Raw genomic sequence first — 23,033 nt, 5'->3', positions numbered from 1 at the left:
GAAGTCAAGAAAAAACATAATTAGCATCCCAAAACTCCCTCACTTTTCATGTTAGTTACCATCCTTCCTTACTCCAAAAGTAACCACTGTCCTGACTTTTGCTATCACAGATTAATTTTGCCTGTTTTCCTTAAAATCTTTAAAGTGTCTGTTCTCCCTCTTTAAAATTGTTTTTAAAGAAAATGGTCAGTAATCAATTTCCAAGATACTGGTCATTGGTTATATAGGGTATTTAAAAAGGGGAAGCATCAGTGGTTCCCTTCTGGCTTAATAACTACAGCAGGTGTGTCTATAGATCCATGAGAAACCTGAGATGTCACTTATATATTATTACTACAGTAACATTATTTAGAAGATAAGCTATTACAATTTTATTACCCACCCTCCTGCAAGTAAGGGTTACTGAAAACAAAGTAATAATTTCCAAAATCTGATAGTCTTGTTTTGCAGTGCTGTGGATTAAACCCAGGGCCTCTACATGCTAGGCAAGCATTGTACCTCTGAGCCATACACCCTACCCCGCTCCAAATCTGGTAGTCTGACGAGACTTATTTATTAGAAATAGCATCTAGGAGGGTGGCTTTATGAATTAGCATTTTATCTGCTGGATAACTCAACTATATGATTTTAAAAACTACTTTTCATTTTGGTGAGTTTTTTTTGTTTGTTTGTTTGTTTGTTTTTTTACATAAGAGCAAGTAGGAATGCCTGTGATTTTCAAGACTGAGTATGGAAATTCCACAGAGTAGGAAGGTAAAGTTACATTCTTTGTACAGGTTGTTTGGACAGTCTGTTTTTATCACCCTTCCACAACTCTACTTGCTGTGATAGAGTTGTTTTCTAGTTTTCTAGTTTAAGCCATCCTGGTATCCTCAAGTCAAATCTGTTACCTTTTTTTTTTTTTTTTTTTTTATTGTAAACAAATGGGATACATGTTGTTTCTCTGTTTGTACATGGCATAAAGGCATACCATTTGTGTAATCATAAATTTACATAGAGTAATGTTGTTTGATTCATTCTGTTATTTTTTCCCTTTCCCCCACCCCTCCCACCCCTCTTTACCCTCTATATAGTATTTCCTTCCTCCATACTTGCCCCCCTCTCTAACCCTAACACTAACCCTTCCCTCCCCCCCATTATGTGTCATCCTCCACTTATTAGCGATATCATTCGTCCTTTGGCTTTTTGAGATTGGCTTATCTCACTTAGCATGATATTCTCCAATTTCATCCATTTGCCTGCAAATGCCATAATTCTATCATTCTTTATGGCTGAGTAATATTCCATTGTATATATATATATCACAGTTTCTTTATCCACTCATCAATTGAAGGGCATCTAGGTTGGTTCCACAGTCTGGCTATTGTGAATTGAGCAGCTATGAACAATGATGTGGCTGTGTCTGTAGTATGCTGATTTTAAGTTCTTTGGGTATAGGCCAAGGAGTGGGATAGCTGGGTCAAATGGCGGGTCCATTCCAAGTTTTCTAAGGAATCTCCACACTGCTTTCCAGAGTGGCTGCACTAATTTGCAGCCCCACCAGCAATGTATGAGTGTACCTTTCTCCCCACATCCTCGCCAACACCTGTTGTTGCTCGTATTCTTGATAATCGCCATTCTAATTGGGGTGAGATGGAATCTTAGGGTGGTTTTGATTTGCATTTCTCTTATTACTAGAGATGTTGAACATTTTTCCATATGTTTGTTGATTGCTTGTAGATCTTCTTCTGTGAAGTGTCTATTCATTTCCTTAGCCCATTTGTTGACTGGACTGTTTGAATTCTTGGAGTAGAGTTTTTTGAGTTCTTTATAGATTCTGGAGATTAGTGCTCTATCTGAAGTATGATTGGCAAAGATATTCTCCCACTCTGTAGGCTCTTTCTTCGCATTGCTGATAGTTTCCTTTGCTGAGAGAAAGCTTTTTAGTTTGAATCTATCCCAGTGGTTGATTCTAGCTTTTATTTCTTGTGCTATGGGAGTCCTGTTAAGGAAGTCTGATCCTAGACCAACAAGGTGAAGATTTGGACCTACTTTTTCTTCTATAATCTGCAGGGTCTCTGGTCTGATTCCGAGGTCCTTAATCCATTTTGAGTTTAGTTTCGTGCATGGTGAGAGATGTGGGTTTAGTTTCATTCTGTTGCATATGGATTTCCAATTCTCCCAGCACCATTGGTTGAAGAGGCTATCTTTTCTCCATTGCATATTTTTGTCACCTTTGTCTAGTATGAGAAAATTGTATTTATTTGGGTTTGTGTCCGTGTTCTCTATTCTGTACCATTGATCTACCTTTCTATTTTGGTACCAATACCATGCCGTTTTTGTTACTATTGCTTTGTAGTAGAGTTGAAGATCTGGTATTGCAATACCCCCTGTTTCACTCTTCCTGCTAAGGATTGCTTTAGCTATTCTGGGTTTCTTATTCTTCCAGATGAATTTCATAATTGCTTGCTCTATTTCTGTAAGGTACGTCATTGGGATTTTAATTGGAATTGCATTGAATTTGTATAGCACTTTAGGTAGTATGGCCATTTTGACAATATTAATTCTTCCTATCCAAGAACATGAAAGATCTTTCCATCTTCTAAGGTGTTCTTTAATTTCTTTCTTTAGTGTTGTATAGTTCTCATTGTAGAGGTCTTTCACCTCTTTTGTGAGATTGATTCCCAAGTATTTTATTTTTTTCGAGGCTATTGTGAATGGGGTAGTTTTCCTAATTTCTCTTTCTGAAGATTCATCACTTATGTATAAAAATGCGTTGGATTTATGGGCATTGATCTTGTAACCTTCTACTTTACTGAATTCACTTATGAGTTCTAAGAGTTTTCTGGTGGAATTTCCAGGTTCCTCTAAATATATAATCATGTCATCAGCGAACAGGGATAGTTTGAGTTCTTCTTTTCCTATTTGTATCCCTTTAATTTCTTTGGTTTGTCTAATTGCTCTGGCCAGAGTCTCAAGAATGATGTTGAATAGAAGTGGTGAAAGAGGGCATCCCTGCCTTGTTCCAGTTTTTAGGGGGAATACTTTCAGTTTTTCACCATTTAGAATGATATTAGCCATGGGCTTAGCATAAATGGCCTTTACAATGTTAAGGAATGTTCCCACTATCCCTATTTTTTCTAGTGTTTTGAGCATGAAGGGGTGCTGTATTTTATCAAATGCTTTTTCTGCATCTATTGAAATAATCATGTGATTCTTGACTTTAAGTCTATTAATATGGTGAATTACGTTTATTGATTTCCTGATGTTGAACCAACCTTGCATCCCTGGGATGAAACCAACTTGATCATGGTGCACTATCTTTTTAATATGTTTTTGTATGCAATTTGCTAAAATTTTGTTGAGAATTTTTGCGTGGATGTTCATTAAGGATATTGGTCTGAAATTTTCTTTCCTTGATGAGTCTCTGTCTGGTTTAGGTATCAGGGTGATATTGGCTTCATAGAATGAGTTTGGGAGGGTTCCCTCCTCTTCTATTTTATGGAATACTTTGAGAAGTATTGGAATGAGCTCTTCTTTAAAGGTTTTGTAGAACTCGGCTGAGAACCCATCTGGTCCCAGACTTTTCTTTGTTGGTAGGCTTTTGATGACTTCTTCTATTTCAGTACTTGAAATTGGTCGATTTAAATTGTTTATGTCCTCCTCGTTCAGTTTAGGCAATTCATATGTCTCTAGAAACCTGTTGATGCCTTCAAAATTTTCTATTTTGTTGGAGTATAGATTTTCATAATAGCTTCTAATTATGTTTTGTATCTCAATCCTGTCTGTTGTGATATTTCCTTGTTCATTCCGAATTTTAGTGATTTGGTTTTCTCTCGTCTTCTCTGTTAGTGTGGCTAAAGGTTTATCAATTTTGTTTATTTTTTCGAAGAACCAACTATTTATTTTGCCAATTTTTTGTATTGTTTCTTTTGTTTCAATTTCATTGATTTCAGCTCTGAGTTTAACTATTTCCTGTCTTCTACTACTTTTGGTGCTGTTCTGTTCTTCTTTTTCTAGGGCTTTGAGCTGTAGTGTTAGGTTGTTGATTTGTTGAGTTTTACTTCTTTTATTAAATGCGCTCCATGAAATAAATTTCCCTCTAAGTACTGCTTTCATAGTGTCCCAGAGATTTTGATATGATGTTTCTTTGTTCTCATTTACCTCTAAGAATTTTTTAATTTCCTTCCTAATATCTTCTGTTATCCATTCATCATATAATAGCATATTGTTTAATCTCCAGATGTTGGAATAGTTTCTGTGTTTTACTCTTTCATTTATTTCTAACTTCAATCCATTATGATCTGATAGAATACATGCTAGTGTCTCTATCTTCTTGTATTTGCTAACATTAGCTTTGTGGCATAATATATGGTCTATTTTAGAGAAGGATCCATGTGCTGCTGAGAAGAAAGTGTATTCGCTCTTGGTTGGATGGTATATTCTATAAATGTCCGTTAAGTCTAAATTATTGATTGTGTTATTGAGATCTATGGTTTCTTTGTTCAATTTTTGTCTGGAAGATCTGTCCAGTGGTGAGAGAGGCGTGTTAAAATCACCTAGTATTATTGTGTTATGGTCTATTTGGTTTCTGAAATTGAGAAGGATTTGTTTGACATACATGGATGAGCCACTGTTTGGGGCATAGATGTTTATGATTGTTATATCTTGCTGATTTATGCTTCCCTTAAGCAGTATGAAATGACCTTCTTTATCCCTTCTGACTAACTTTGGCTTGAAGTCCACATCGGAAATGAGGATGGATACTCCAGCTTTTTTGCTGAGTCCATGTGCATGGTACGTTTTTCCCCATCCTTTCACCTTTAGTCTATGGGTATCTTTTTCTATGAGGTGAGTCTCTTGCAGGCAACATATTGTTGGATCTTTCTTTTTAATCCAATCTGCCAGTCTATGTCTTTTGATTGATGAATTCAGGCCATTAACATTCAGGGTTATTATAGAGATATGATTTGATTTCCCAGTCATTTGGTTCATTTTTTAAATTTTATTTATTTATTTGTTTGACACAACTTGTTTCCTCCTTTATTTGACAATTCCTTTAGGATAATTCCTCCCTTTGCTGATTTGCTTCTTTGTTTTTCATCTCTTCCTCATGGAATATTTTGCTGAGAATGTTCTGTAATGCTGGCTTTCTTTTTGTAAATTCTTTTAGCTCTTGTTTATCATGGAAGGATTTTATTTCATCGTCAAATTTGAAGGTAAGTTTTGCTGGGTATAAGATTCTTGGTTGGCATCCATTTTCTTTCAGGGCTTGAAAAATGTTGTTCCAGGCCCTTCTAGCTTTTAGGGTCTGGATTGAAAAATCTGCTGATATCCGTATTGGTTTCCCCCTGAATGTAATTTGGTTCTTTTCTCTCACAGCCTTTAAAATTCTGTCTTTATTTTGTATGTTAGGTATTTTCATGATAATGTGCCTTGGTGTGGGTCTGTTGTAATTTTGTGTATTTGGAGTCCTATAAGCCTCTTGAACTTGATTTTCCATTTCATTCTTCAGATTTGGGAAATTTTCTGATATTATTTCATTGAATAAATTGTTCATTCCTTTGGCTTGTTTCTCTAGGCCTTCCTCAATCCCAATAATTCTTAAATTTGGCCTTTTCATGATATCCCATAGTTCTTGTAGATTCTGTTCATGATTTCTTACCATCTTCTCTGTTTGTTCAACTTTGTTTTCAAGGTTAAATATTTTGTCTTCAATATCTGAGGTTCTGTCTTCCAGGTGTTCTATCCTATTGGATATGCTTTCTATGGAGTTCTTAATTTGGTTTATTGTTTCCTTCATGTCAAGGATTTCTGTTTGTTTTTTTTTCAATATCTCTAACTCTTTATTGAAATGATCTTTTGCTTCCTGTATTTGCTCTTTTAATTGTCGATTGGTGCGATCGATCAATGCTTGCATTTGCTCTTTCATCTCATCATTCAGTGCGTGCATTTGCTCTTTCATCTCATCGTTTGCTTCTCTGATCATTTTAATTAATGTACATTCTGAACTCTTTTTCTGTCATTTCTTCTGCCATGCTGTCACTGGGTTTTATTGATGTAACATCTAGATTTGTTTGCAGCATTTTCTTTCCTTGTTTTCTCATATTGTTCAGGTATCAGAGGACCGCTGAGATATTGCAGATTTCCTCTATTGACTTACAATGTCCCTGAAGATTTCTATATATATCCCCCTTAGCCTTCAGTAGGCTGAAGTCTTGGAGGAAGTTGATAATGCGGTGCTCCACAAGGAAGCTGCCTCTCTAGGAGTGGTGGCCTTCAGGTGGGGTATATTCCCTGCTAGTGGGCAGAGGTGCCTCCACTTGTTGACCAATGGTCATCCAAAGGGGACCTAGGCTGTGGGCTGAGGCAAGGCCTGTTTGGGCCTGAGTCTCTGGTTTTACCGTCCTTGTGGGGAAACCTCACCCAGCAGGGAAGACTCACCCGGTGGGGAGGTCTCGCTGGTCAGTTCCCTCCTAGAGGTTCCCCTCAATTTACAGCTACCGCCTGAGCTGGGCTGCCTTCCTCTGCAAAGTTCCCAGGGGCCCAGCCCTACCTCCTGGGCCTGGGAGCCTCACCCTTTGCAGATGACTCTCCTTAGGCTGCCCTTCCTCAGAGAATCTGCCCGCAGGCCTGGAACCTTCGCTCCGCCCTAAGCCTGTCTCTGTGTGGCTCTTCCACCAAGAAGCCTCCTAGATCCTGGGACCCTGCTCTGCACCTAATCGCCTGGCTATGCGCCCCCTCCTCTGAGCAGCCACCTGGGGCCCTGTACAATCGCTCTGAATCCCAGAGACCCGCCACACGCCTCTTCCTCCAGACAGCCGCCCAGTATTCCGGTGCGGTCACTAGGAGTCCAAGAAACTCACTGCGTGCCTCCACCTCCACCAACCACCCGTAGCCCTGGGCAATCAATCACTCCGAGTCGAAGTGACCCTCCCCGTTCCTCCTCCTTCTCCAGATAACCCCCCGGGTGTTCAGGAGCGGTCGCTCTGAGTGGCTCTCAGTCCACGTGACCTGCAGCACAGGTCCTCTGGGCAACTGCCCGGAGCTCTGGTGCGGCCACTCAAGACCAAGCGTCCCACCACGCTTCTCCTCCAGGCAGCCCCCCTGTGTTCAGGAGCTGTCCCTTTAAGTCCAAACAACTCACCACTCGCCTTCTCCTCTGAGCAGCCGCCTGGAGCGCTAATGCAGTCACTGCGAGTCCAAACGACCCGCCGCTCTCCTCCTCCTCCTCCTCCTACTCCTCCGGGCAGGCCCCGGGGTTCAGAAGTGGTCTGAGTCCAAACAGCTCGCCACGCAGCCCCTTCTCTGGCAACCGCCTGTAGCTCTGGTGTAGTCACCCCGAATCCAAGCGGCCGTGCTCCTCTTCCTCCTCCTCGTCCTCAGGGCAGGCCCCGGTGTTCAGAAGCGTCGTTCTGAGTCCAAACAGCTCGCCGCGCAGCTTCTCCTCTGGCAACCGCCTGTAGCTCTGGTGCAGTCACTCCGAATCCAAGTGGCCACGCTCCTCCTCCTCCTCCTCAGCGCAGGCCCCGGTGTCCTGAGTACACGCAGCTCTCCTCGCCACTCCTCCCCTGGGCAGCCGCCGGAGCCCTAGTGGTTGCTCCGAGTCCCAGCGCTGTGCCGAGCGGCCTCCTTTACGATGCTCCCAGTTGTCCGATGTTCCCTGCTCCAGGGGGGGAGGGGCGTCTCGCCGGCAGTTCTACTTCATAAAGTTTCCTGCGTTCCGGGACCACCGTCCCATTCGGGACGCCTTCCCAAGGGGTGAGAGTCACCCGGCTGCTTTGAGTTGGTCCCAAGCGTCTCAATATCTCCTCTTTTGAATCCTGAGTTCTGGAGCAACATGAAATGCAGCCACCCTCTAGGCCGCCATCTTGAAACCCCCGGTTACATTATCTTAATAGCACTTTCTTTTAAAGGGTAGACAAAGAAGAAAGAAAAATAAATGTCTCCTAAATGGGAATAGCACTAAGGAGCAAATGTACATGGTCAAAGCTAAAGTTGGATGTATCTAGCCTCTGTTGTGATTTATATAATGAATGTCCACCAAATGCCCGTGTGCTAAAGGCTTGGTCCTCAGCTTGGTGCTATTCCAAATCTGTTACCTTTGTGTCTAAATCTTTTGGACTGATCTTCCTTCAGGATTACAGAAAAAAAATTTCTCTTTTCTCTCTTCTCTCACAATCCCTCCCTTCCTCCTTTCCTGTCTTTGCTTTCTCTTTCTCTTTCTCTTTCTTTTATTAGAGCAGACATTGAGACAGATGTGAGTAGATTTTTGAGTTTAGTGGATACATCTGGCCAAAGACAATAGCCAGTAATAGGTTCAGGAATAATGATGAAAATGTAATTACTTTAAAATCATTATTGTTATAACTATTACTTTTTGCAATATTGGGGATTGAACCCCAGGGGCACATTGTCACGAGCTGTATCCCAAGACCTTTTAAAATTTTTGAGACAGGTTCTTGCTAAGTTTCCCAGGGTAACCTTGAACTTACGATCCTTCTGCCTCAGATCCTTCTTTCTCAGCCTTCCACGTCTGGGACTACAGGTGTGCACCACCATACATGGCACTTTTAAATTACTGTAAAGAGGTTAGGATTTTTTTAGTGAGGCCCTAATCAACCTAGTGAGACCCTGTCTCAAAGTAAAAATTAAAATGGGCTAGGGATGTAACTCAGTGGTTAAGTGCCCCTGGGTTCAATCCCTAGTACCAAAAAATAATAAAAAAAAAAAAAAAGAAAGAAAAAATAGATTAGGAGGAGGTATAGAATGATGATACTGGAATTTACTGTGATTGTGCTACTTTATCAAGCACCCCAGATTTGATTTTAATGTAGAGTAGATTTAAATATCCTGGCTGATCCTAGAGCCAGCCCATCCCTTAATCTTTGTACTATATTGCTTCTATCAGTTCTATTTAATTTGATTCCAGTTGGATTGTTTTTTTTTGCTCTCAGCCTTGTAAATATGTTGTTATGTACTTTCAGGCAACTCTTATAACGATAGATCAGGTATGCTGGTTTTAAAGAAATGACAGAACATTGATTTTTAAAATACCTAAAATTTTATGATTAATTTCATAATGAGTTCTGTTAAAGTTTTAGGGATTAACTGACCCTAAAATTTTACCTTGTATTCCATTCAATTCGCAAATTAGTATTTTTTCAGTTTGTGTACAACTGAGAAATTTCATTCGGTAAGATTGACAGGTATACTATATTGTGCCAACGGTAACTTTGATACTTCTGAAATTGCGATTTAAAAGTGACATTGTCATGGAAACAGCCGAGCAGTCTTCATTTTTCTTTCTTTTTTTTTTTTTTTTTTAATTTCTTTTAGCTAAAACATAAACTGACACTGTAATTATTTCTAAAGTGGTATACTGAATAGACTTGTGAAACTAGCAATTTATTAGACATTTCATGATACCTGCATCAAAGACTGAAGGGGAGGAGTGTATATTGCTTTGTGCTATTTTTTTTTAGAAGCTTCCGTGATTTCTTTGCTTTAAGGACTAGAGATATAGCTCAGGGACAGAGCTCTAGGTTCAATGCCCAGCACTGCAAATAAATAGACAAATAAAAGACAATTTCTTTGCTTGTTTTGCTTCTTTCTTAGTACTCTTATTGGAACTTTATAAATGAAAAATGGGAAATAACTTGAAGTTCATTTTTTTGTTAGAAATTACCCAATATGAGGCTGACATGTTCCTTTGAATATTGTAATTATTATTTGGTTTTTAATTTGGTGACTTAGGAAGGAGAGAAGGAGGATGTTTGTGAAATTTTGAAAATTGTTAGAAAATTAACTTGGATATGTGAAGTCCAGTTTAAAGAATTTGTCCATGGCAAAGGAAGACTTAAGGTCAAGATTTATTCTGGATAAAACATTTGAATCATTTGGAAGTGGTTTGAATATATTTAAGATCAGTTAGCGTAAGCTAGAGGCATCACATTTATTCATGGGCTTTGGAGAAATATTACAGGAAAGAGGTATGTATCTTCAGTACAGAGTTTTTGTTCTCAGAAGTACTTGTTAGTGTTGCATCTCTTTACTTTGTTAGTTTTCTATTTATTTCGTTTTTAAACTCCTTCTCTCCCCATTCACAATACCATCCTGTTGGTTTTTTCGAACCCCTCTCCCATTGGTTTTCTGTTATTCAAGTTTACTTAGTTTTGGGCTTTTTTAAAGATTCAGATGAGAAGTTATACTGTTGTTGCTTGAGAGTTTATAACATTGTTGGCAAACAGATCTGTAAAAGTATAAAAGTGCATTTGTGGTTCTTTGTTTAGGGCTCCTTATCATTGCTGTCTCAGAACTTGTTTAAGTATTATTTTTTAGGAGGGCTGCTGGGGATTGAACCCATTGGTGCTCGATCACTGAGTTCTATCCCCAGCCCCTTTATAGAATATTTTATCTTGAGACAGGGTCTTCCTAAATCTCCTGGGCTGTCCTTGGAGATCTTCCTGCCTCAGCCTCAAGCTGGGATTACAGGTGTGTGCCACAGTGCCCAGCATTCAACTTTTTATTTACTTAGAAAATACTGTACGGTCATTGTTTTTAAAAGTCAAACAAGAAAATAAACATTCACTCTACTTGATCCGTGGTGGTAGTCACTGTTAACAGTTTTATCTCTTTATCTTCCAGGTCATGCACATGTGCATACACAGAGAAGATAGATACCTTAACAACAATATGGGATCATATTAATACAACTTGCTTTTTTCTTTTCTTTTTTGTGGTGCTGGGGATTGAACCCAGAATCTCATGCATGCATGTAGGTAAACAGCTATATACCCCTACCCAAAACGTGAATTTTTTAACCTAAACAATACCTACAGAATTTTTTGTTTGTTTTTGTAGTACTGGGAATTAAACCCAGGGTTATATTTTACTACAAGTTATATCCCCTGCCCTTTTCATTTTATTTATTTATTTATTTTTGGTACTAGAGTTTGAATCCAGGGGCACTTAACCACTGAGCCACATCTTCAGCCCTTTTTTCATTTTGTGAGAGGGTCTCACTAAGTTTCTTAGGACCTCCCTGAGTTGTTGAGGCTGGCTATGAACTTGTGATCCTCCTGCCTCAACCTCTCTACTCACTGGGATTACAAGTGTGTGCCAGTATACCCAACTTTAAGGTTTATTTGTTTGTTTTCCATTTTATTATGTATCTGTTGCATTTAAAATAATTTTAATTTTCAGACAGACACTTCTTGAGTGGGGAAGCTATCACATGGTATACAGTTCTGAGAGGCATAAAATTGACTTTTTTTTTCCCCACACAGCTGTTTCAATTCACAGGTGGAAATATACAAGGCTCTTTTTTTATAGAGGGAAGAAAAGAATATGTATTTATATTTACTTCAGTGGTATTCATTACATATCTAATTTCTGTTCATTTGAGAGGAAATAGTGATAATTAGAATGGGAAAGAAGCATACAAAAATTCTCACCGGAAATTCTTTTTGGCTTTTGTTGTCGTTGAGGATAACCTAGAGTTATGGGAGTTTAAGGAAAGAAGAGGAAAAAAAAAAAAAAAAAAAAAAAAAAAAAAAAAAAGATGAGCATGTGGGTCAGCCAGTATCAGGTTTCTTTCATTCATTTTTTTTTTTTTTTTTTTTAAACCTCTTACCCTTGCTTTGTTATGAGAACTCAGGAATTCCCTGTGATTTTAAAGCTCATATTTTTGAATGCATAAAAATCACTTGAGAAGCTCATTGAAGTGTAACAACTGAATCCTACTTCCAAGGATTGTTATTACTATTATTGTTTATCTCTAAATAAGTTTGATACTGGTGATCCTTGGATCAAACTTGGAAAAACCCAGTTAGAGCAGTGGCTTAGGTAGGAATTGGATTATGTGACTTGATCGCATCCATTACTTGCTTTTTTTTATTTTTTGTTTTTTTAAGTCTAAATGCCATTGTGCCATTGAAATCTTTTGGAGAACTGGGTATGATCCCTAGTTCTGATCCCAGCTACTAGGGAACCTAAATCCAAGTTCAAGGCCAAGCTTATTAGCAAGACCCTGTGTCAAAATAAAAAGGATTGAAGATGTAGTTCAGTGGTGCAGTGTTTGACTAGCACATACAAGGCCCTGGGTTTGATCCTCAGTATTACAAAAACAGAAAAGAAAAACCTTTTTTTGCTTTTGGTATAAGGGATTGAACCCAGGGGTGCTTAACCACTGAGCCACATCTCCAGCCCTCTTTTATATTTTATTTAGGGAAAGGGTCTCAATAAGTGACTTTAGGACCTCACCAAGTTGCTGAGACTGGCTTTTAACTGGCAGTCCTCCTGCCTCAGCCTCCTGAGTCACTGGGATTATAGGCATGTGGCACCATACCTGGCTCAAGTTCCTTTAAACCAATGGTTCTCAAAGTGGGGCAGTCTTCCCCGCAACACTACAGGAGATATTCACAAATGTCTACTGATATTTTTTGTTGTCATGCTGTGGAGAGAGTACATAGTGGATAGAAGCCAAGGATGCTGTTAAACAAGCATAGAACAGGCTGTTACAACAAAGAACTAACGAGCCTGAATTGCTGAGAGTGAGAAACCCTGCTTTCAGATGTATGGTCATTGTGTGATTACTCTGAGGGTAGCATATTTTTTCCCTCACAAAACAAGCTGGCATGAACATTTTGATGCAGGAATTATAAACTGATGGAGAGATCAATAAATAGTTTAGAGATTATAAAGCTGATTTGTTTCCTTTTCCTGTGGTTGTTCATCTGATAGCATTTGGAATCTTAAATCATCCACTGTGCTGACCTCCAGAAAATTTCTCTAAAGCCATTGCTAGAGATGCTAGAGATATATAACATGTATACGAATATTTTTCTTTTCTTTTTTCTCTTTTTTTTTTTTTTTTTTTTTTTTTTTTTTTTTTTTTTTTCTCTTTTTTGGTGGGGGGACCAGAGATTGAACCCAGGGCCAGTTAACCACTGAGCCATATCCTCCTGCCCCAGCCTTCTGAATTGCTGGGATTACAAGTGTGTGCCACCTCCCCTGCTTCTTTTCTTATTCTTTTTTCCCTGGGTACTTGAGTTTGAATCCAGAGCCTCTTGGATGACTAGTCAGTTGCTCTACCACTGAACCCAGCCCCAGGAATAATTTTTCCTGTCTTCTGTTGTTAACAATTTGCCTTTCATCTGTTAGTTCAGTAATATATACAACATTGTTTTTCAAATGGCAAATTGTGACTCAGAGGTGGGTTGGAAATTTGGCATAGTAGTTGATAAACTTTTTTTGAGTGCTGGGAATGAACCCAAGGTCTTAAGCATGCCTCTAACACTGAGCTACATTTCAACCCTCAACAGCATTTTTAAAAGAAAATAGAAAATAACCACACATTACAGTAAAAGTAGATACTGTTTAGTGAAACCTATTTTAATTATATATTCATGCGTGTGCTGAGTAGGTAAGATTTCTTGCTGTGGGATATAATGAAAAAAGTGGAAAGCCTCTGGTTTCCAACATTTCAAAAGCAATATGTGCTACATATTCTAGTTTTAAAAAGTATTCTGAATATTTTATAAGAGCTTCTGATAAAATATAGGATTTAACAATACTGCTGAACTGTAATTTTGTTTAAATACCACTGTTCACGTATAAAACAATGTGTCAGCAACAGCCCTGTCCCAGTAATGAAATTCTTTCATTAAGAAATGTCAATTGAAACTGGGTGTATTGGTACATGCTATAGTCCCAGTGACTCAGGAAGCTGAAGCAGGAGGATCCCAAGTGTGAGGCCAGCCTTGGCAATAGTGAGACCCTATCTCAGAATTTTAAAAAGAACTGGAGATATAGCTCAGTAGTAAAGTTCTTCAGGGTTCAATCCCTAGTACCTGGGGGTACAAGGGGGAGTTAATTGGATGAAAGTAAAACAAAATTGGATATATTTCAGTAGCTTATGATATTACTTGACAATTTGTTAGCTTACCAGGAAATTCTTGACTCGTAGTCCTATGGAACCTTTTTATCCTCTTTTTAAAAAAAGCAAACATTTTAGAATAGATTTCAAGCTTTTTATATGAGATTTTTTTAGTTTATTTAATTTAGAATTAGGAGCCTCATTGACAGAATTTTTCTTTTTTTCTTTTTGGTGGTGCTTGGGATTCAACCCAGGGCTTCACACGTGAAAGGCAAGCAGTCTACTACTGAGCTACATCCTTAACCCTAGGTGACAGGTTTAATTTTACATGAAAATAATTACTGTTTATTCTTGTAATTAATTTCAGATTAAATTTAGTGGAAGCTTTTGTAGAAGATGCAGAATTGAGGCAGAGTTTACAAGAAGATTTACTTCGTCGATTCCCAGATCTTAATCGACTTGCCAAGAAATTTCAAAGACAAGCAGCAAACCTTCAAGATTGTTACCGACTCTATCAGGGCATAAACCAACTCCCTAATGTTATACAGGCTCTGGAAAAATATGAAGGTAACAATGATTTTGGTTTTTGTTTTCCTTAGTAAATGTGCTATCCTTACAAAAGTTGGTGCTAGTGACTCCCACTTACCATGCATTGTTTTTTCTTTTTCTTTTTAATATTTTTTTTTAGTTGTCAGTGGATCTTTTATTTATATGTGGTGCTGAGTATCGAACCCAGGGCTTCACACATGCCAGGCAAGTGCTCTACCACTGAGCCACAACTCCAGCCCCATACATTGTTTTTCTGATAGGTTTGTATTAATGTATGCTTTGTGGCAGAAACCAGGAGTCAGAGACAAGTTAGAGTTTTTGTTGTTTTAAAAGTAAATTTTAGGGCTGGGGATATAGCTTAGTTTATAGAGTGCTTGCCTTGCAAGCACAAGGCCCTGAGTTCAATCCCCAGCACCGCAAAAAAAAAAAAAAAAAAAATTAAATTTTAAAATACTGAATTTATTATTAATGGGTTGATTGCACTAATAGTGGCAGTTAAAAAATAGGATTTGATTGCTAAAGAAAACCCAGGACTCAATGACAGTACTTAGAACTCTATAGTTTACAGTATTATGGGGAAAGGATAAAATCCAGCAGCAACATTAAAGTAAAGCTGAATATCACAACTAAAAGCTGTCACAGCCAGTTGTCTTTCCTTTTGAAAAGTTCCTGGTGGTGTGCACTTTCTCAGGATATGTATGCAGAACACCTCGGAACCAGGGATCCCCAAATGGAGTCTTGGCTAGATTTTATTTTTTTGCTGGTCAAGGGTGTATATTCTTATCTGGGAGCTAGCCTGTATAGCAGAGCCCTCTGAAGGGGGACCTTATTGAGACCAGGTACAAATCATTAATCACAATAAATAATGCTGATAAACCAAACAAACCACTCCGAATATCCCTGGATCCATAATTATAAAATAGTCATATTAAGCAGTGTTTCATCCCTTGACCACCAGTCCTTGCCATGAAAGAACCTTAAAATACAAAGTAGGCAAAGCCAGGCAGAGTGGTGCACACCTGTTGTCCCAGCTACTTGGGAGGCTGAGGTGGATGACTTAAGCTCTGGGGTTTGAGACCAGCCTGGATAACACAGCGAGACCCCATCTCAAACCCCTGCCCCACCAAAAAATCCAGTAGACTGATTTCAGACCTGCTAGAATTAACCCCCACAGCACAACTATGACAGAAAGTTATGGCCAAAGGTCTTGGTGCTCTCTTAGCAGTAGAAGTTGAAATGAACTGAAGTGAGCAAAGTCACTCTCTTTAATCAACATAGTTAAATATATTATTGGTGAATAAAATCAATGTTGCTTGACAAATGTAGCTCCCCTCACCTCCTTAGTTGGGCATCAAACCTAGAAGTGCTTTACCACTGAGCTATGTCCCCAACCCCTTTTATATTTTGAGGCAAGGTCTCGCTGAGTTGCAGAGACTGGCCTCAAACTTGAGAGCCTCCTTGACTCAGTCTCCAGAGTCATGGAATTATAGAAATGTACTACTTTAGACAAATGAATATTTTAAGTTGGTAAATATGAGTTTATGGAACAATTTTAGCTATTATTATTTAATACATTACAGCATTTTAAGTTTTTAACAGTCAGCATCCATTAGAACTATTAAAACATACCTTTTGGGACTGGGGATGTAGCTCAAGAGTTAAAGTGCTTACCTAGCATAAGTGAGACCCTGGGTTCATTCCTTAGAGCCACAAAACAAAACATCTTTCAATGTTATGGGGATGTTTTGTTTTTCTTTTGCAGACAAACTTAAAGAAATTCAACTTATGATTGCAGAATACATAACTATAGATTCAACTTAAATTTTATGGTAACCTTTTCCTTTATCTAACATAAATGGTAGCTGAGTGCTTATCCTCTCAGAGGACCTGTGATTTAAAGAATATTATTATTCTGGTCAAGAACCTTCATTAGACCGGTAAGACTTGGAGTCTTTGCATTTAGTTGCACCAGAGTTGAGTTAAAGAAAATGGGTCTTGGGGCTGGGGAGATAGCTCAGCTGGTTAGAGTGCTCGCCTCGCAAGCACTAAGGCCCTGAGTTCAATCCCCAGCACCGCAAAAAAAAAAAAAAAAACAAAAAAAGAAAAGAAAAAGAAAATGGGTCTTGAAACTTTTCTGTTTCCACATTTCTTTAGTTTTGGCTTAGCCAGTCATTTACCTTTTTTGTGCCTGTGCCTCAATTTCTCTATCCTTTAAATGAATATCTTTTGCTTTGCTTTTTTGATTTCATGATCTTTCATCTGATTACAATAGGATCAACTGAAAATACAAGTATATTGTCAAGTATTAGGGGTAGAATTGGTGTGTAATGAAGATAGGCTCTCTAGACAATGCAAACTCACAACTGAAATCAGCTATTTTGAACCTTTTCTTGTTTCATATCTCCTTCCTCACACAGTAAATAAATATCTTTTTTTTCCTGAGAAAGTATTGGCCTTGAGTTAAGAACTCTCTTTAATTTCCTATTTCTCCTCCTGCCTCAACCCACAGAGCATCAACAAAGGATTCTTGAGTAAGGATGACTGGAGATAGAGGAAAACACAGAGACATTATCAAGTAAAGCTGGGACCAGGTGGAACACTGCACTCTGTAGGACAGTGACACAGAACTAGCCCTGCAAGTTTATTATTTAGAGTCTCATAATCAGGAAGTTAAACTATGTAGGGGCATTGTAAGTTGTTTAAGGCTTGTGAGTTGTCAGAGACTTCTTTGTGCACTGAAAGTTACAGAGATAGAAACATTTCTTTGCAACTATCCTGCTCTTGCAGTGCTACAAACATTCTGCTGCATCCAGGAAACCCATTGTCCTGGAATGTCTGATCAGAGAATCAAGGCTGATAACTTCCTCACCTTTGTCAAGGAATATTTTCCAGGGCTTTTGCCCCCCAAACCCGGGGCTCATCCGCTCTCCACACCCTCCCTTCTCCTTTCCTTCTGTATTCGTTGACGTTTTTAATCACTGTGGTGAAAAGTCCAGACAAAAACAACAGAAAAGGAAGAGTACATACACACAACTGACCTCAGCATTTTCATTTTTATAGCAAACATTCAGGATGTCCCTGTGCATTGACTTCTTTTTTTTCCCAGTACGAGGATTGAACCAGGAGCACTTAACCATAATCCCCACACCTCCCCTCTTTAAATTGAGACAGGGTCTCACTGAGTCGCTAAGGCTGCCTGGAACTTGGAATTCTCCTGCCTCAGTCTACCACCACATCCAGCTACATTGACTTATTAAGACTTTCAATCTCAAACCTTCCTCTTCCAAGTATATTTACCCTTCTGGAATGAAGCATTGGTAGAACTGTTTCGTAAATAAGATGGTTACTACTTTTGCTTTCTGATTATGCTGATAGAACATGGGAAAATAACTTTTGTTTTTAGGACCTGGCTTTACTGTATGCCACACATTGCCATGTAGTACCAAAGTTAAGCTGTCCTTCCATGTTTTATGCTTTAGGGCCTCCATTATACTTTGAAGATAGATTCTGTTGTGCATCTTCTTCCTGAAGAACCCAGTTTCATTGCAGTTGAAGACCATCTTTGAACATTATTCTCTTCTTCAACTGTGTCAGCAGTGTGGTAGCAACTTCTTCATCAACAGATGTGACCCCTTCATTTCCTTTCTGAATTTATCCCTCAATCTGTAACCATCCCTTACTTGTAGTTAAATGGTTTAGTGTCACTCCTTTCAGAGGATCCCTTTCTGAAGTCTTTGTGTAGACTCGGTACTTTCTTGGGTAACATGATGTTGTCAGTTGAGCAAATTCTGTCCATGTCTTCCACCCACAAACTCAGTGCCTTTTCCTTCCTAAGTACTTCCCATACAGTGTGGCCTTACTTTTGCAGTTTGAGATACAATATCAAAACTATAATTTCTTGTATAGAAGGTTCATTCGTAAGCTAGATCTTACTCACCTCAACAAATGACTTTTTTAAAGCTAAGAACTTTCACCTTTCCACTTAAAAGAAGCACTTTATTTCTTATCTTTGGCATATCTGAACTGCCAGCATCACTTCTCTTGGATTTTGGTGCCTAAGAATTGTAAAATAAGATCGCAAAATAGAATTACTTGAACTTCACAAGTTTATCTGATAACTGAGATGACTACTAAGTGACTAATGGGCAAGTAGTTTGTACAGTGTGGTTAAGCTGGACAAGGGGATAATTCATACCAGGGACAGAGCGACACAGCATGAGATTTCACACTAAGAATACTGTGCCATTGGGGACTGAGGTTGTGGCTCAGTGGTAGAGCACTTGCCTAGCATGTGTGAAGCACTGGGTTCGATTCTCAGCACCACATTAAAAAACAAATAAAATAAAGGCATTGTGTCCATCTACAACTTAAAAAAAAATTAGAAAACAAGAATACTGTGCAATTTAAGTCTTACATATTATTTCTGGAATTATCCATTTAATGTTTTCAGACCATGGTTGAACTTGGGTAACTAAAACAAACAAAACCACGGTAGGAGAACTACTATATACTAACGCTTATATAAACCCACTCCACGACTCCCAGAAGGGAAGACATACTGCTATGCATATTTGTGTGATTTTCCTTGCTCTCTGGGATAATTTTAGGGTTAGGGATCGGGGCTGAGGGTAACTTGACTTTCTTCCTCACCTTCCTAAATACCTGCATGGCCTATTACCTAAGTTTTCTAACAGGTCAGTAATTCTCTTCTTTTGGTGTTATACTTAAGTTGTATAAATTTGTGAGAGATCATAACTTCTAAATCGAATGCTGCCCAGTGTGGGTTTGGCAGCTGATGTCCAATTGAGGTATTTGAAGCCACTTAGTCTGGGAAGCATTAGAAGGGGAAAACCGGGTGTTACGGTGTTAGAGCTTTCTTTCTCTTCTTCCTGTTACACAGAATATTTGAGAATTAGGTGTACCTCCAGTCATTGGGAAATTAATCCACCTCAAGTTTTTTTTTTTTTTTTTTTTTTTTTTTTTTTTTTTGCGGTGCTGGCAATAGAACCCAGGGCTTTGTGCTTGCAAGACAAGCACTCTACCGACTGAGCTATCTCCCTAGCCCCACCTCAAGTTCTTTAGAAAAAACATGTAGTGGCATGAGCTCAGCATAGTTCCTTAGCATATTTATTTCATGGAAAAAACCCAAAATGGGACTAATTAATAAAATAAAGCAAGTGTACTTTCTTTAAAAGTAAAATTATGATTTAAAAATTTTTGATATATATTAGGGATGTAGCTTGGAGGTAGAGTACTTGCCTTGCATGCTAGTGGTGCTGAGTTCAATCCCCAGTACTGGAGATATATAGTACTGGATATATATAGTTAGGAATTGAGTGTGTTGTTCTGCCATTCTGTGATGTTCTTGGTTTTTGATTAACTTTAGGCTTAATGTTATTCCAAAAAAATACCCCAGAACAAAAAAAATCTTAAAGTAAGGTACTTTCTCAGACAGCAGGGGGCAGCAACAGTATTGAAAGTAGATTTGTATTGAGTGACTGAAGCTCTCCTATTAATGTTTGCCCTGTAAGAAATAGCTATTTGAGAATAGGTTTGGAGGTTCTGGAAGGGTTATCCAGCTACTTATATACCCCTAATTGAAGAACAGTCCTCTTTTTTGTGAGGGAAGGTCATCCTCTTCCACTGAGCACATACAGCTTTGCTTCAGATATACGTGAAACAGTGAGAAAGAAAACACCTGCCTAAGCCAACCAGATTAACTGAACTGACTATCAGCGAGGTGGTAGATGTTGCAGCCAGATCACCCTCACATCCAGAAATAGCTATTTGAAAAGATACAGACCTTTATTCATCATTTCCTTTTCCTACCCCACTCTGGAGATTAAACCTAGGCCTTGCACATGCTAGGTAAGCACTTTCTTGAGCTACAGTCCCAACCCTTTTTTAAATTTTCTTTATTTTTTAAATTTATTTTATTTTATTTTATTTTGCGGTGCTGGGGATTGAACCCAGGGCCTTGTGCTTGTAAGGCAAGCACTCTACCAACTGAGCTATCTCCCCAGCCCTTTTTTTTAAATTTTGATATAGGATCTCATTAAATTGCTTAGGCTGGCCTTGAACTTGTGATCCTCCTGCCTCAGAGTAGTCGGGATTATAGATGTACCATTGTGCCCAGAGTTCATATCTCTTAAAATTAAAAAATCTAGAACAGGGCCTAAAATAACAATATTCTACATAGGGCAAATTTCTGATGGTACTTAAAACAACTATCCAGATTATTTCATCAATTAATTTTAATAGCTATTATACTATGGCATAGAACCATTCTCCTCCCATCTCCAATTGTTTTTCTGTTTAACATATTTCTTAATTACCTCCTATTTGCTGTTTCTATTCCCTGGTCTGTGCCTCCTCTTCATTGAACCCAGATAGTTTTTGTTAGCGTGTATCTGATCATGTCATTTCTCCTTTTCAGTCTAAAGCACATTAATTACTTCCATAATTTGTAGGGAAAGGCCCCATTTCTTCACATGGCCAAGCCTCTACTTCCCTGTACTCTTTTCCTCCCTTGTATTCCTTTTTCTTTACCCTTTGTCTTAGTAAAGTACTATCAGTCACCAGATATGGCACCACTTTTATGCTTTTTGACTCCTTTGTCCCCTTGATACCACCACCAAGTAAACTTTCTAAGATTGAACCATCTTTTCTTATGAGGCTATTCTCATGCAGAGTTAAAGATTTCTTTCTCTAATTTTCTTAACCTCCTGTGTGAATCTCCACTGCTTTTCCTCCTTTCCCTTTCTCCTTTTTTTTTGGTGGGGGGAATGTTACTGGTTTTTGGACCCAGGGCCTAGTGTTCTATTCTGACCTACATCCCTAGCCCTTAATCTCCATTGTTTCTTAATCCTAAATAACAATGATGAGGCAGTATAAGTAATCACATATTTTACTTAATTGCTAGGAAGATAAATATAAGAGTGTATTGACATTTCTGGAATGTAGGTGATAAAAGGCATCTGTTCTTGCTTAGCACTAGCACTTTTTAAACTTTAGCCTGTGGATTTTATATTTTGGAAATATTTTCTTTAAATTTCATCTTTTTCAGTTTATAAAAAGCAACATAAGTTCTTTGATAGCATCCAGAGGTAGTCATCATTAATATTTTGGTATATTTTGTTTCAGTCTTTTTTTTTTTTAAACTGGAGTCTGAACCAAAGAGTCCTCTCTCACTGAGCTATATCCCCACCTCTGTCTATCTGTCTGTCTGTCTGTCTATACATCTTATCTATCATCTGTCAGTACTAGAGATTGAACAGAGAGATGCTTAATCACTGAGCCACATTCCCAACACCCCTCCCCGCCTTTTTTTTTTTTGGCTTGTGGTGCTGGGGATTGAACCTAGGGCCTTGTGCATGCAAGGTAAGCACTCTACCTACTGAGCTATTCCCCAGCCCTTAGTTTTTATTTTGAAACAGGGTCTTGCTAATTTGCTGAGGCTGACCTGGAACTTGGGATCCTCTGCCTCAGACTCCCAAGTTATCAGTATTATAGGTATGCACCACCATGCCTGGCTGCTGTTTTAGTCTTTTGTGAGGGAGGAGAGTGGGTAACCTGGGATTGAACCCAGAGGTGCTTATATGCTGAGCCACATCCCTAGCCCTTTAAAAAAAAAACAAAAAACAAAAAAACCAAAACATTTTATTTAGAAAGAGGTTCTCACTGAGCTGTTTAGGTCCTCACTAAGTTGCTGAGGCTGGCTTTGAACTTGCAATCTTTCTGCCTCAGCCACCTGAGCTGCTGGGATTACAGGTATGTGCTACCTCGCCTGGCAGTTATTTCAGTCTTTAAGCAAAATTATGTACAGTCAGTTCTGCAACACTTATTTTGAAAACACATTTGCTCTAATGTAGTTGATATGTTGGAGAACAACTTGAGCATAATGTAAATTTCATGTTTGTTTATGCATAATTTCAGCCTGGGATATACTAGATGAATGTAGAAAATTACATCCAGCTGAATATACAAAACAGGACATGTATACCCTTCATATATTTACGTCAGTTCATTGTATGTTATGAGTTACATCACAAATGTCCTTTCACCATCTCACAATAATTCAAGCTCTAGACCTTCAGAAGTTCTACCTCCACAAGCAAACCTTACATCCTTTGCAGGGTATGTTATTTATTGTAATTGTTCTGAATTTCTTATTCATTTAACTTATATGAAGATACACTAACATTTTTATTAGGTTCCTTTTTCTCACTCTCTCTTGGGGATGGGACTCAGGGGCACTCCATCACTGAACCAAATCTCCAGCCTTTTTACTTTTTATTTTGAGAGGTTTCAAAATAGAAATTGCTAATACTGGCTTTGAACTTGCTTTCCTCTTGCCTCATCCACCATGCCTGTCTCTGATAGTAATTTATGTTTAGCTAACACTATTGCTGTTTTTATGTCTCAGGAAATTGTTATGCAGAAACATTAAAGGTTTGTTTTTTTTTTTTCTTATGGTAGTAAATTATTAAAACTAGACTTTCTAGGCCAACCAACTTTAATTATAAAAGTTCTAATTACAAAACTTAAAATTATCAATACTCAGTTTAACTCTAGAATAGTAAATAGTGTTGTTTTCTTATCTTTCTAGACTTTCCTCCTCTGTGGT

The 23,033-nt window shown here is 38.4% G+C and overlaps 1 protein-coding gene across 1 annotated transcript in view; it reads left to right on the top strand.

Annotated features, from left to right (window-relative positions):
* The window catches only part of MSH2 (mutS homolog 2), a 73,093-nt gene that overhangs the window by 19,086 nt on the left and 30,974 nt on the right, over nucleotides 1-23,033 (top strand). The window contains exon 7 of the mRNA XM_079111620.1: nucleotides 14,226-14,425. Coding sequence (XP_078967746.1) covers nucleotides 14,226-14,425 — 200 coding nt within the window. The remainder of the gene's footprint in view (nucleotides 1-14,225; nucleotides 14,426-23,033) is intronic.

Source organism: Sciurus vulgaris (assembly GCF_902686455.1).
Source record: "Sciurus vulgaris genome assembly, chromosome: 14".
In the NCBI taxonomy this organism is placed as follows: Eukaryota; Metazoa; Chordata; class Mammalia; order Rodentia; family Sciuridae; genus Sciurus; species Sciurus vulgaris.
The sequence above is the reverse complement of the archived record's forward strand: the minus strand, read 5'-3'. Positions and strand labels throughout refer to the sequence as shown.